Here is a 14,251-nt window from a genome sequence, read left to right as displayed (position 1 = left end):
TTATAATTTCTTCTTAAAGTTTTATACTTTTAGTCTTTATTTAGGTTTGTAGATCCTTTCAGGTTATCTTTATTTATGGAAATAAAGGGTTGAGGTTAATTTTTTACATACACATAATAGGTGTTCTAGTACCATTTGCTGAAAACACTGTCTTTTCCTCTGCTCTTGAGTTTATGTTCTATAAAATGTTAATGTTAAATGATCTTTCAAAACTCAGTAAACCATATATGTGTGGTTCTATTTCCAGATTTTCTGTTTTATTCCAGTGATCTATATGTCTTTCCTTATGCCAACACTGTCTTGATTACTGTAGCTTTAGAGGAAGTCTTAAAATTAGGTAATAAGGGCCGCGGATTTACCTCAGTGGTTCTGCCGCCTGACTCGCAAACACAAGGTCCTGAGTTTGATCCCCAGTACAAAAAAGAAAAAAACAGGTAATAAATGTCTTCCAGTACTGTTTTTTTTTCTTTTCACTTTTCTAGGTCCTTTGTACTCCTACATAACTTTTAAATTTCAATATCCAGTTCTTCATTTATAGCAAGTATTCATAGACCTGAATTTTTATATATACCTTGTGTTTTCTAATCCTTCTAAATTTAAATACAAATTCTAGGGCCTCCTAGAGATTTCTTAGAATTTTCTCTGTAGATGATCGTTTCATCTACATATGAAGATTTTACTTCTACCTTGCCAATCCTATCTTAATTGTGTTATTTTATTGCCAGACTAATGGACAGATGAAGAGTAGGCATATCTGCCCTTGTTCCCCGCCTTAGGGAGAAAGCATTGTATCTTTTCCATTCATATAAGGTGTTTTTGCTGGAAGTATGGAGTACATGGCATATCCGTTGAGAAGGTTCTGTTCTACTTCTAATCTCCTGATAGCTTTTACCATGAACAGCTGTAGAACTTAGTCCAATACTTTTTCTCTTTAACTACTGACAGGATCATATGACTTTATCCTTCCTCTGTTAAAATGATGACTTCTGGGGTGGATCTTCCAATGCTGAACCAACACTGCCATCCCTATAATAAAACTACTTACTATATACTGCCAGATCTGACTTCTAATAGTTTGTTTTGTTAAACAAATTTTTATTTATGTTCATACTTTTCTATTATCTTTATCCAGTTTTAGTATTAGCACAGTGTTGATTTCCTAAAATGAAGGGAGAAGTGTTCCTCCTTTTTTCTGTTTTAAATGTTTGATATAATTTTTCAGTAAAACGTATATGAGCTTGTTGTTTTCATATGGGTAGGTTTTCAAGCTAGGAATATACTTTCTTTAATAGATGATATTCAAATTTTATATTTCTTTCAGAGTCAGTTTCATTAATTTGTCTTCCAAGGTACTTTTTAGAAGCTGTCAAATTTATTTAAAAAAAATTTTTTTAATATGCTTTCTGTATCCTTTTAAAATCTTTAAAATCTCTGGTAATGTCCTCTAAATTTTGATTTTGTAATTTAAAAAATGTATAATAAATATTGTGTAATAGAAAGTAAAGGCCTAAGGGAGTAGCGGAAGTGGGAGGGGTAGGGGAAAGGAAAAAAGGGAAAAGAAAAAATATGAGAGGGCTGGGGATTTAGCTCAGTGGTTCTGGTGCCTGCCTCGCAAGCACAAGGACCTGAGTTCGATCCCTGGTACCAAAAAAAAAAAGAAAAAAAGAAAAAATATGAGAAAAGGAAAAAAAAGGGAAATAAAGTCTTTGCAAATAGAGAAGGGTGGAGGGGGTGAAGGGAGGTAAGGGGAAGGGGAAATAATAAGAACCATGATACATCATGTAAAGGTACAAGATCCCAGGGATGAATGTAACTATTTTATATCTAAAATGTATCAATAAACTTAATGGGAAAAAAAGTAGAATACAACATGGGACTAAACTCTTCAGTAACCCAGACATTGGAAGGATGATTAGAACAAGAGAGCCAACAAAGGAAACTGAGATGTACCCCATGAGCTAAGAGAAAGTACAAGAGTGTGTGGAGACATGGAACCATAGGTAGAGGAGGAGAGCCATTCTGCAAAGAAAGTAGTCTATATTCCAGTGTTGCTGAGAGATTTAAGTAATAGAAGGATAAAAAACATTCCTTTTTATAAGTATTATATATGTCATTTGCAACTCATTCAGATAGCGATTTAATGCCAGGGCCAAGACCAGTGGCTGAAAACATGCCTTGATAATCTTTCAAGTCAGAGCATGGATGAAAAGCAGTATGATGGGAATAGCAAAGAAGGAGTATGTGTTTTGCTTTGTGTTTTAAAGGAGGAAAGCTTTATTTTGGCTCACAAGTTGTAGAGGTTTCAGTTTATAGTTGGCTGACTTCAAGGCAGAGTTGCATGGCAGAGTGTCTTTGTAGAGGAGAAACAGTTCGTGACAGGCAGAAGATTGAAGGCAGAAACACAGCAAGCTACAAGTGACCAGTGTTTTGTATCATCGAAGAAAAGTATGAAATTTGTTAGCGTAGAAGTCTTCATTGGAGATTTTGGCAAGGGTTATTAGAGTGATTTGAAGAATGAACAGGAGGGGAAAAGCATATGAACTTAATGTTTTTCTGCTGTTTAGCAGGAGGACACTGAAAAGTTAAATCTGATATTCGGAAACTTTTTGGGGGGGTTATGATCATGATTTGGAGGAGAGTTTGTATAGTAAAAAAATGTGAAAGCAAGGTAGTGAGTTGACTGGAATTCATAATGTACTTGGTAGCTGTAGTCTTTGATAGGTAAAACAATTCCTTGTATCCAGAGGCAAGGAGAAGATATCCTTTAGACGCTAGTGGATACAGATTGGGTGACAGGAGGGATTCCTACTTCAAGGCTGTATTTTCTTGGTGAAGTATAAGGCATGATCGTTCTCGAGGAAAGGAAGTTGGAAACTACAGGGTTGGAGAAGTGATGATAAATATTTATGGAAAATGGGAGGAGTTTAGTACATAAACAGGATTGTCAGATAATGATGGTGAATGATTTTCACCTTCAAATATCCACTAGCTGATCAATGGATAATTTGTGGTAATACCTACGCAGTAGAATATTTGGCAATAAAAATGGGAAGTGCTGATCTATGAATGAACCTTGAAAACACACTCTGTGAAACATGCGAGTCACAAAAGGTCACATTTTATGATTCCATTTATATACAGTGTTTAGAATAGACATCTGTGGAGTCTGAACAGAGTAGTAGCTGCCTAGAGCTGCAGAAAGCTGGGGAGGAGGAATTGGGGGAAAGTGGCTAATGAGTAGTAAAAGTGTCCTAAAATTGTGATGATGGTTACACAACTCTGTCAAAATCAAAAAACTGTTGATGTACACTTTAAATGAATGACTTGCATATATAAATTATATTTCAAGCCAGACATGGTGGCACACACCTGTAATCCCAGCACTAGGGAGGCTGAGGCAGGAGGATCACTGAGAGTTTGAGACCAGCCTGGACTACATAGTGAGTTCAAGGCAGCCTGAATTACATAGTGAGATTCTGTGCCCCCCGCCATGTATCCCAATAACTCTTTTTTAAAGTATTATGTTCTTTATAGAAAATTGTGAAAATACAGAAGAATTATTATTGTTGGGGTGGGGAGAAGTTATAAAAATAACCCATAACTCCACTGCTTAAGAAGAGATAGTCACTGTGTATACTTTGGTTTATCTTCTGTGATCTTTATATGTGTTCTTTATATGCAGTTGTGTGGTAAATTATCTTTTTTTTCTTTTGGTTTTTTTTAAGAGAGTCTCACTGTGTAATTCAGACCTGGCCTTGAACTCACTATATAGCCTGGGCTGGTCTTGAACCTGTGGCAGTCCTCCTGCCTCACCCTCCTGAGTGCTGGGATCATGAACTGTACCGCCATGCTGAACTGTAAATTATCTTTAGACCAGACTTCTTTTAGTTAATTTTTTGTTTGTTTCTTTCCAGAACCAAATGTTCTAGCTGGCACTTTAGTCGCTCATACAGATGCAGTCTGGGGTCTTGCCTATAGTGGCATAAAAAATCAATTACTGTCTTGTTCAGCAGATGGCACTATTAGGTTATGGAATCCACAAGAAAAATTGCCATGTATTTGCACTTACAATGGAGACAAAGGTAAGTAAATTTTGTCTTATGAGAAAAGCTAATTAAAAAAAAACAAAAGATAAAAAGGACAAAGCATTTGATTTATTTATATTTGAAGTGCTTTGTATATACATCCTATAGCTTAGTGCTTTTTGGCCAGAAGATCATGTTTCATTTAAGCAAGCAGTAGAATGCTTACTTAGAATGCAGGAGACCCTGTGATTGATTCTCTGCACTGCAGAAAGGATTTTAAAAAATAAGTATTGCATTTAACTGTAGAGTAAACAAATGATAAACAAAAAGAAATACTCCATCTGATCACTTCTAAGCATACCTGTAAATCTTGAGCATAGAACTTGGGGAGTCCAGCCATAATCATTCAAGTAAACCCTTAACCAGAACTAGAAAGGGTTACTTTCATGATTTCAAACCTTTATTAAAGAGAGCTTTAACCAGTTTACATTTTGAAGACATTTGTATGAGTATATATGTAGATTTAGTGATTTTGCTTTCTGAGTCTTAGACTTTTTTATCAGATATTTCATTTTATTTAATTTATTTATTTTGGTACTGGGGATCAAACTCGGGTCCTTGTGCTTGTGAGGCAAGTGGAACCACTGAGCTAAATCCCCAGCTTATCAGATATTTTATTTGTATTTAAATGTGTTGTTTTAAAATATTTTAAGTAAGTGGTATATTTTATGTATCTTTTTGATATGTTAGTGATTCTACTTTTTAGTTCCCAGGCTTTAGAGGTAAAAATTCATTTAGATATTTATTTTTTGCTTTATCTAGATAATTAATTGCTAGACTTCAGGTTTTATCTAATTGTCTTATCGATCTGGCTAGTTGAACTTAATATGCTAAAAGGAGAAATTGCTGCTCCAGCCACTTTAGGATACTTGTGCATCAGTGTGGATTTCACAATCCATGCTTCATTTTTATAGATTGAAAAATTTGACTTATATTAGCTGTTAAGTAAGGCTTACAGATTGTACAGCTGACCAGTCTCCCAAGATGATGTCAGAATGCCAGTTTTTCATGTGTTTCCTAAGAAAATAGGCGAGTGGACCGATAGACTGAATTCAGAACATTTTTCTACCTTGGAAGAAAATGCATAGGAGAACAAATAAGTTTTGCAAATATCTATTCTTTAGTTGCATTTTTTGTTAAATAGAATGTTATAAATAAAAACTAAATAAATGATTGAGAAGTTGCTTCCTTACCATCCTAACACAACTGCTTTTTCAATGATTGATATTATCAAGAAAATTTGAATTCTTTTTTCTTACTAAAGTGGAAATTTAAAAATTGCTGTTTTTATACTATATCTCTTTGGGCCTCTTTCAGAGCATGGAATACCTACATCAGTTGACTTTATAGGCTGTGATCCAGCCCATATGGTGACCTCTTTCAACACTGGTAGTGCAGTAATTTATGATTTAGAAACATCACAGTCGTTAGTGATACTTTCATCACAGGTAGATTCGGGTAAGTTTTCATGACTTTCTTTGAAACCTTAAAAAGGATTCTTATATGAAAGGTAATCTTTTAGCCAGTTTTTACATTTTGATTTTGTGACTTCAGGATATAAAAACAGTTTCTTTATGTTACAGTTACACTTATTTTTACTGTTTCCACAAATTATGCCTTATGGCTATGTAGGAGCAGAAGAATGAGTAATGTGAAAGTGAAAGTAAAGGAATAATTTTGAACTTTCTATGTAAATATATGTGAAAGTAGAAAAAACCAAATATGATATACTCTATCCAGCTTTAATAAGTATCTATAAATGTTGTAAGTGTGGTATGTGATATATGTTCTGTAGTTTCCTTAAAGAGCAATCCAGGGAAGGTTCATGCATCATGATTGGTTGGTACGTCTTCAGATCACTTTTCATCTTCAGGTTACCTCTACATCTCTGTCATTTTCCTTCCTTTTTTTTTTAATTGAAGAATTTGGCTAATTTATCAAGTTTCACAGAGACTGGATTTCCAGGTTTGCATCCTTGTGTATCCTTTAATGAGCTCCTCTGTCCATTTTATTTCCTATAAGTTGGTTATAGTCTCAGGCTTATTCAAATTCAGCTTCAACTTTTGTTGTGTTTTGTTTTGTTTTGTTTTGTTTTTGTTGTATTTTTGCGACAGGGTCTTGCTGTGTAGTTTAGGCTGGCCTTGAACTTACTATGTAGAACAGGCTGGCCTCGAACTTGAGGTGATCCTCCTGCCTCAACCTCCACAGTATTGGGATTACAGGCATGCACGACCATACCTGGCTCAGCATTTTATTTTTTCTTTTCAAAATTTTTAAATGTTTTGGCAAGACTACTTCGTAGATAATTTGTGAACTTTTATCAGAGTATCTTTTTGTGGTTTTCAGTGTTGATCATTCATTCATGAACTCTTTAAAAATAATAAAAATAATTCATTCATGAACTCTTAAAAATAATAAATTATTCTATTTTTCTTCTCCATTTATTAGCTATACTACTTGTATAAAAAGTTCCTTCATCAATAATTTGGTTACCTTGGGGTTAGTGTTTGTTATGGAAAAGCAAGGTAGCTATTTATCTCCTGTATACAAGTTTTCAAAATAATGAAATGGTACTTACTGTTTTCGATTTCATATAATATCTCAGATGTAAATGTATTTGGTGTGTTTCAGTTCATTGCAAATATTTAATGCTGTTTAGATGACCTCATTTTGGCCAAGACCTCTTGATATGATCCTGGTAGTCAGTAGCTTTCTTGCTTTCTGATATGAAAAAATATTCCAGGTTTATCTTGTTTATTTTGTACCTAAGATCTTAGATCAGCCATTTCTCAGAGTTGGGTTGGGAAGTGGACAGAAAATGGCATTTAGAAAACTTCAATCTGGGTAGTAGACTATTTGACTTTTACTCATGGACTATGTGGCTTCTGAGTTCATTGTTTTAGTATTTTTCAATGGACAGAGATAGGAAACATACATTTCTTTAAAAAGTAAAATACTTTCAGTTTAAACTTATCTTGATTCTCAGCAAAATTAATCATCTCTGTCATCTCTTGTTTAGCTTATCTCCTAGTATACACACAGATGTCTCAGTAGTAATACTATCACCACCAATAAATAGTTTGGCTCTTGGTAGTAGATTGTACTTACGATGTAGTCTGCTAGGGATATATAATCTAATTACTATGCTTTAGTATCACTTGGAATAGTTCATTTCTTTGTAGTTACACAACTGTACCACTAGTTTGATAGTTGAGTTCACTTAATTTTGCTTTTGATTTTTAGTAGGTACTTAAGCAGTTTATTGTATAATTATGGTAAAATATTTACATGGTTTCTGTGGTATACTCTCAAACCAAAGGGCTGGGGATTTGGCTCACTGGTGCCGCCGCCTGCCTCACAAGTGCAAGGTCCCAAGTTTGATCCCCAGTACCAAAAAAAAAAAAAATTATAGTACTCTCAAACCAAATATATTCAGTGACTTTAATGTCTCCTCAACCCTATTCTCTTTTTCCCCCACACAGTTAAAATATGTGTTCAAGTTTAGTATCAGAGATCTTATATACTTGTAGAATGATTGATGTGAAGTCTTATAACATTCATTTTGGTAAGACTAAGAAGGCCATTATCCAACTTCTATTTGAAGGTTTGAAGAAGTATTATCTTCCTTTATTTTTCAGGTTTACAATCTGTTAATCATATTAACAGAGTAGTAAGTCATCCCACACTTCCTGTTACAATAACTGCTCATGAAGATAGACACATCAAATTTTTTGACAATAAAACGGGTAAGTTGTCCTTTTCCTTTTAATAGTACTGTAAATTTGAAGTTATTAAAAATGCTCATCTTTTATATATGTTAACTTGTGGGCCATGAAATTGCCAAGTTAAAGTTTTTTTTTCTTCTTCAGCACTGGGGATCAAACCTAGGGCTTTATGCATGCTAGGCAAGCACTCTGCCACTGAGCTATACCCTTTGCCTTAAACTGTTTTAACTCACATTTTTGCTTTACTTAGGGTAACACACTTAAATGTATGTTGGGTTTATCATTAAATATGTGTAATTCCTTGCCTACCTATTTCTTCATGTCATTTTAGTTAATTATAAATCCTTCCATTTTTGGAAATGTTTCCATCATATTCTGTTAGAAATTAATACAGCAGAAGACATCTCTTTCTTGGATTTGACATTTTAGATATGTTTATAAAATTTGATTAATCAAATGATGATACAGTGAGTATCATTTATTATCTTTCCTATAGTCTTACCTTCTTTTTATAAGGAAACTTACTTATCAGTTGTATTGATGTCAAATCAAATTTTAATTTTGCCATACTTGTGTGTGTGTATTTGTGAGTTTTGTTTTGTTTAGCAGTACTAGGGATGGAACCCAGGGCCTCATGCATGCTAGGCAAGCACTGCAACACAGAGCTATATCCCCAGCTCTTTTTATTTTTTGAGAGAGTCTTGCTAAGTTACCCAGGCTAGACTTGAACCTGGGATCATTATGCCTCAGCCTCTCAAGTAGCTGGCATTACAGGCTACGTGCCACCATGCTTGGCTCTGTGTGTGTATTGCTTAAGGACCTCTTTTTCGTCTGTTATTCATATAAAATACTATATGAAATGCTGCTTGCTCTCTTCAGAAGAGGTCTGACAGCAAGGGTCTACTTTGAGAAGAAGCTTAAAATGGGGTATTGGAGGACTTTCAGATAAGAAATTTAAATGTTAACTGGAACATTATTACAGAACGAATTATCATACCAGGCAGCAAACTAGAATTATAGGTTTTTCTTTGGAAGTTATATGGCAGTAAGTTTCAGTCTTCAGTCTTACATAAGATCCTTTTGTTCAAATAACATTTTCATGGACAGATTCCTTTTAACCCAGTAGAACAAATTGGGAACACAGTGACTATTCATAGGTTTTCATATCGCACAGGAAATAAAATTCACATTCATGTACATGTTCCCAGTTTAATTCCTTATATCAGTTCTTTGAATCATTTAATTAAATGTCCTCCTTTGTTGCAATAGGTAATTTCCTTTGTGTTTCTAAAAAGATTTTTGATTAATGAAAATTTACAATATTTTACAGAATTATAAAATTTACAGAATTTTAGTAGTTGTGCACAAAAGCAAAATAAGTCTTTAGAGACATTTTGCTAACAGAAATCAAGAAATAGTCAATAAAAATTCTGTGCAGTGACAAAGACAAGGAGAATATAATCTTTCAAATTTTTTCCAAATCTAAAATTCTTTGGTTAACTAGTCTGGTAACTTACCCATGGTGTGAATGAAGATAGCAACAGGGTTTAAGCAATGAAAAACTTGACCTCCTCTCACCTTTTTAAACTGATCTTGCTGCTCTACACACACATTGGGTTACTGGAAGAGGACTGAAGTTTCATGTGGTCACAAGTAGAAGCCAGCATCCAACATCATTATCCAGCATTGTGTATCTGTTTATATGGTTCATCTGATAGGATTACTCACATTTTCAAGTGACTTTTTGACAATGTGAAGAAGCAGGATAGATTCTGAATTGACTTAAGATACCATGGTGGGCATTAGCTACTCCACAGGCTGGAGGACTGGAGTTAAATTTGGAGCCCTCTATAAGAAAGCTTTTTTTGTTTTTCTTTTGGTACTGGGGATTGAATTTGGGTCCTTGTGCTTGCGCAGCAGGCAGCAAAACCACTGAGCTAAATCCCCGGCCCTGTAAGAAGGCTTTTAAAGAAACCTAGCGATTCTAGTTTAACTCCTAATGTTTTGACAGTATTGTCCTGGAGGCCAGTCAGTTCATATGCTAGGCTCTTATTGTATTGTATTGTATTGTATTGGGTTCTTTTTTAGTAATACTGATCAGAGAGGGATTAATAAGTTGAAGATACTGTGTTAAATGATTTTTCTGTCCTCTATTCATTAATCTTACTATTAATGAGAAGCAACTGTGGTTTCAAATGATGAGACTTCGTTAATATTGTCCTTAACTCATAACTGTTTACTATTGCCAGAAATTAATATGACTTTTTATAATTTTTTGGAATAAAGTTTTCAGAATTGTGAGTTTTTCACTGAGGTCAACAGTTACAGCTTCATGGCAAGTAACAAAAGTAGAACTCTGTAGGGAACAGGGAAAGGGGACATTACTAGAACCTGTGTATCAAGTTCTAGTCTCCTGCGAGCCACGGCAGCACACAGTGAATTAATTAATATATAGACAGAAATAAGACTTAGAGAAGAAACTGAGCTTTGGCCTGGTCCATGCTGCTCTTGGCAGCAAAGACCCCAGACCCTGAGCTTGCCACACTTTTATTCAGAACATCAGCAGAAACAAAAGTAGCAGATGACTCAGAGGGTGGTGGTGATAATCCTAGAACAAGGAGGAACTGTGCAGGTGAAGATTTGGTTCCTCCCAATATGTCTCCAGCTGGTGTAGTCCTGCCCTGAAACATCCCAGCATCACCAGACCGTTGAGATCTAGCTGCAACGGAGGCGTAAACGGAGTTATGTCTTGACATGCCATAGCTGGCCTGTAGGCAGGAAAACTAGGCCCTAATCATGATTTAATTAAAATGATTTTTCCCCAAAATTATGTAGAATTGTTCCCAATAGAATTCATTCATGCCCGAATGTAAAATGTCATAAAGGCCCAGAGGCATGGCAAATGATTGTAACTCTGATTTTAGAGGCTGCCAAGGAATTTAGTAATAGACTCTTTGCTGAGTAAAAGGGATGTAAATTTTACAAGTATCACTATTTGCTATTTTATTACCTTCTTTAGTGAATTTTTTTGTTTTGATTTGGTTTGATTTGGTTTGGGTTTTTGAGACAGGATCTCACTGTATAGCCCAGGTTAGCCTCAGTCAATCTTGTGGCAATCCTTCTTCCTCAGCCTCCTGAGTGCTGCGATTACAGGCATTTGCCACCTTACCCAGCCTGGTGAATCAATTTATTATGTTGCTGTCTATCCACCAAAAGCATATGTTGCCAATGTAAGATGGCCTTGCCCCAGTCTTTGTGCAGCTCAGCTTTGTATCCCAACTTGTTTTTAATTTTAACTTGCTGTTGGAATCCCATTTTCTTGCTAAATCTTCAATTAAAGTATTCATTAGATGACATTTTTTAGAGCAGTGGTTTTGTTAATATCTGGGGGAATCTAGAGTAATTTCTGTGATGTGTTCCTATCTCTTCTTCCCCTTTCTTGTTTTGAATATATAAAAGAATTGACATTTTATAGGATAAATAAAATTGACTCTAGAAGATTTAGGTGTATATTTTCTGGTGATTTGTTTGTTGTTAACTGAAGTCTATAAAATAATCTTAAGATCTTTTACTAAGATGTTAATTTTAATTTTACCTTATATGTCTTAAACCTTTTCAGCCCTAATGTTATGTTTTCCATTGTCTCTCAGATACTGTCAAATGCATGTCACACAGATGTCTTTCCTAAGAGTAACTATGTGGAAAAGTTCTGTGTTAGAATTAAAATTCTCTTCAAAATATTTATATGGTAGATGCACCTTGAAAACATACTTAGTGAAAGAAGCCAAACACAAAAAGCCACATATTATGTCCATTCATATGGTGCATCCAGAATAGGCCAATCTCTAGAAAGAGCAGATTAGTGCTGCCAGGGCTTGGAGGCAGGGACAAATGGGGAGTGATTGCTTAATGGGTATAGTTTCCTTTTTCAGTGACAAAAGTGTTCTGAATGAGATGGTGGTAATAGTTGCACATTGTGAATGTTCTAACAGCCACTGAATTGTACATTTTTGAATGGTTAAAATGGTAAACTTAATATATTGTATGTAGTTTTACCAAAACAGTATTGATAAAGGGATTTTTTTTGCTTGATGCTGCATTGGTCTCAGTCTCTTACTTTAATATTTTTGGAAACTTTATCTTCGCTGTTATGTTTTACAGGTAAAATGATCCATTCTATGGTAGCTCATTTAGATGCTGTTACAAGTCTAGCAGTAGATCCTAATGGAATCTATTTGATGTCTGGAAGTAAGTCTGATCTTTGTGCCTCCCATAAACCTCTTTTTTGGTACTGGGAATCGAACTCAGAGCCTTGTGCTTGCCGGGCAGGCACTGTGCCGCTGAGCTACATCCCCAGCACCCATAAACTTTCTAATAAGAATCATTACTCAATAACAAGCTTTATTTGTCTTTTTACAGGCCATGACTGTTCAATTAGATTATGGAATTTAGATAGCAAGACTTGTGTGCAAGAAATAACAGCTCATAGGAAGAAATTGGATGAATCAATTTATGATGTTGCTTTCCATCCATCAAAAGCATATATTGCCAGTGCAGGAGCTGACGCCCTTGCCAAAGTATTTGTGTGAATCAGTAGAAATTCTCATCATGACAGAAGATTTGCGTGGATGAAAAGGAGGGTCTGCATCACTGCCATCAAAAAGGTTACTGGATATGACACTACATGTGATCTGCCTGGTGAAGGCATTTGGGGCAGGCATAAATTAGTGGAAATCACATCTAAATAATGTTAGGCGAATTGACTTAACTGTCATTACTGTACTTTGTGGGACAAAAAGAAAAAGGACTCCAGTATTTGTACTGGATATGAACTGAGCATATGTTTGGGGTTTTTTTTAGATGTGTGTAAGCCAATGTAGAATCTGATCTTACAAAGACTTTTTTTTTTTTTGGACTCTGTGTGCTGCCTTAGGGTTAGGAATTTGGTGCTCCTGTGGGGGGTCATGATCTCCAAGAGTACCTTATTTTCATCTCTTAGTGATCTTATGTTTATCAGTTGAATGCCACAGATTCCCCTCTAAACTTATTTTGCTTTGAAAAAAAAAAAAGGAAAATTTAACTTAAAATATTTTAGCATTAGTTGCACAAAATGTTTGGATAAAATTCTAGTTTTTATAAGTCTTTTTATATATTTCACCTGTCACAACAGTGCTCAAGATTGAAGTTTTTCTGCATTATACAACCCTAAAACATGAGATCTCACTGACCAGCTGCCCATAACCACTTTCTTTTCTTTTTTTTGCCTAATATAGCTCAGTTAAGTCCTTCATAAAGATGCTAAATCACCTTCATCACATAAATGTCTTCATGAACCAAGGACTATTAAGTGTATTAAAGTAAAACAGTGGGGTTTAGTACTCCAAATGAACTCTTAAAAAACTAATCTTGGCATCCTATCACTATGTGATATTTTGTACATCTTACTGTATTTACAAGTTTATTTATCAAGGATTATCCATCTTGCTAATGGCCTATTATTTATTTCACTTTTTGTTGGTCTTTATATCCTTTTATTAATGTGCTAAAGAAACCTGTATATCTATTTTGGGATTCTTTCAATAGTCTAAAATAGACTAAAAATGCAATATTTTATAGTTTAAGTTACAAATCCAAAGTGTTTCCCCATCAGATACTTATCTTGGTTTACCATGATTCCAAACAGAATTATTTTGTTTAAAAATATTTGGAATAAAATTTTATTTGCATTACAAATAGGGTACAAAAAAAGTTGAATCAGGATACAGAATCTGCTGTGTTTGGACTAGTTTTCCCTGTTTTATTTTTTTAGATGTGCTTAATTTTATGGTGTAATTAAAGATTTTGTTTGTGTAATGCATGGTTAAGACAATAAAAGTATTTTTTCTAGTCTTCCAAAAACCTTTTCTGATCAGTTTGTGAGTTTTGATGAGTTTTGTAAGGTTTTTGTTTTACAAACTATGAATTGGCAAATTTTTAAGATTGTACCACAACACAAAAGTACACCTGTTGAAAAATAATGTATATAAAATGCATATAATAAATATTAAATTGTGTACCTGTATGTTACTGTTGGCCACATCATTTTATGTTAAATAATAAAGTGCAATATTCTCCATAATTAAACTAGGGCAAGGAGATGATTTCTTAGTGAGTCCTTCATTTTTATGCTGTTTTTGTATTATACATTATACTGCTTGTTGGTATTCTATTAAGATTAGAACAGTAACAGTATTAAAAACATCTTTTTGAAGTATTTCACCCCATTTGGCAAGTTTTTAAAAATTATAAAATGTTAGTCCATTCAGAGTAACTTTAAAAAAAGATGCAGTTTTAATAACTTGCTTAGACATTGTTACTCTATTAAATCTGAATTTCAGTTGATGGTGTTGTCCTATCTAGCCATACCTATTTCCATGAAAAAGTTCAGCAAAGAATAAACTG

At 34.4% G+C, this 14,251-nt stretch overlaps 1 protein-coding gene across 6 annotated transcripts in view; it reads left to right on the top strand.

The window, feature by feature from the left end:
• The window catches only part of Strn3 (striatin 3), a 96,248-nt gene extending 82,310 nt beyond the window's left edge, over positions 1–13,938 (top strand). For all 6 annotated transcript variants that reach the window (XM_004864037.4, XM_004864038.4, XM_004864035.4 and 3 more), the window contains 5 exons: positions 3,915–4,082; positions 5,403–5,543; positions 7,724–7,831; positions 11,972–12,058; positions 12,230–13,938. In XM_004864037.4, coding sequence (XP_004864094.1) covers positions 3,915–4,082; positions 5,403–5,543; positions 7,724–7,831; positions 11,972–12,058; positions 12,230–12,399 — 674 coding nt within the window. In that variant the 3' untranslated portion in view covers positions 12,400–13,938. The remainder of the gene's footprint in view (positions 1–3,914; positions 4,083–5,402; positions 5,544–7,723; positions 7,832–11,971; positions 12,059–12,229) is intronic.
• The last annotated feature ends 313 nt before the right edge of the window (positions 13,939–14,251 follow it).

This window comes from Heterocephalus glaber, unplaced genomic scaffold (genome assembly GCF_053883595.1).
Source record: "Heterocephalus glaber isolate CG9 unplaced genomic scaffold, H.glaber_assembly_v1.0 deba00001662, whole genome shotgun sequence".
In the NCBI taxonomy this organism is placed as follows: domain Eukaryota; kingdom Metazoa; phylum Chordata; class Mammalia; order Rodentia; family Bathyergidae; genus Heterocephalus; species Heterocephalus glaber.
The sequence above is the reverse complement of the archived record's forward strand: the minus strand, read 5'-3'. Positions and strand labels throughout refer to the sequence as shown.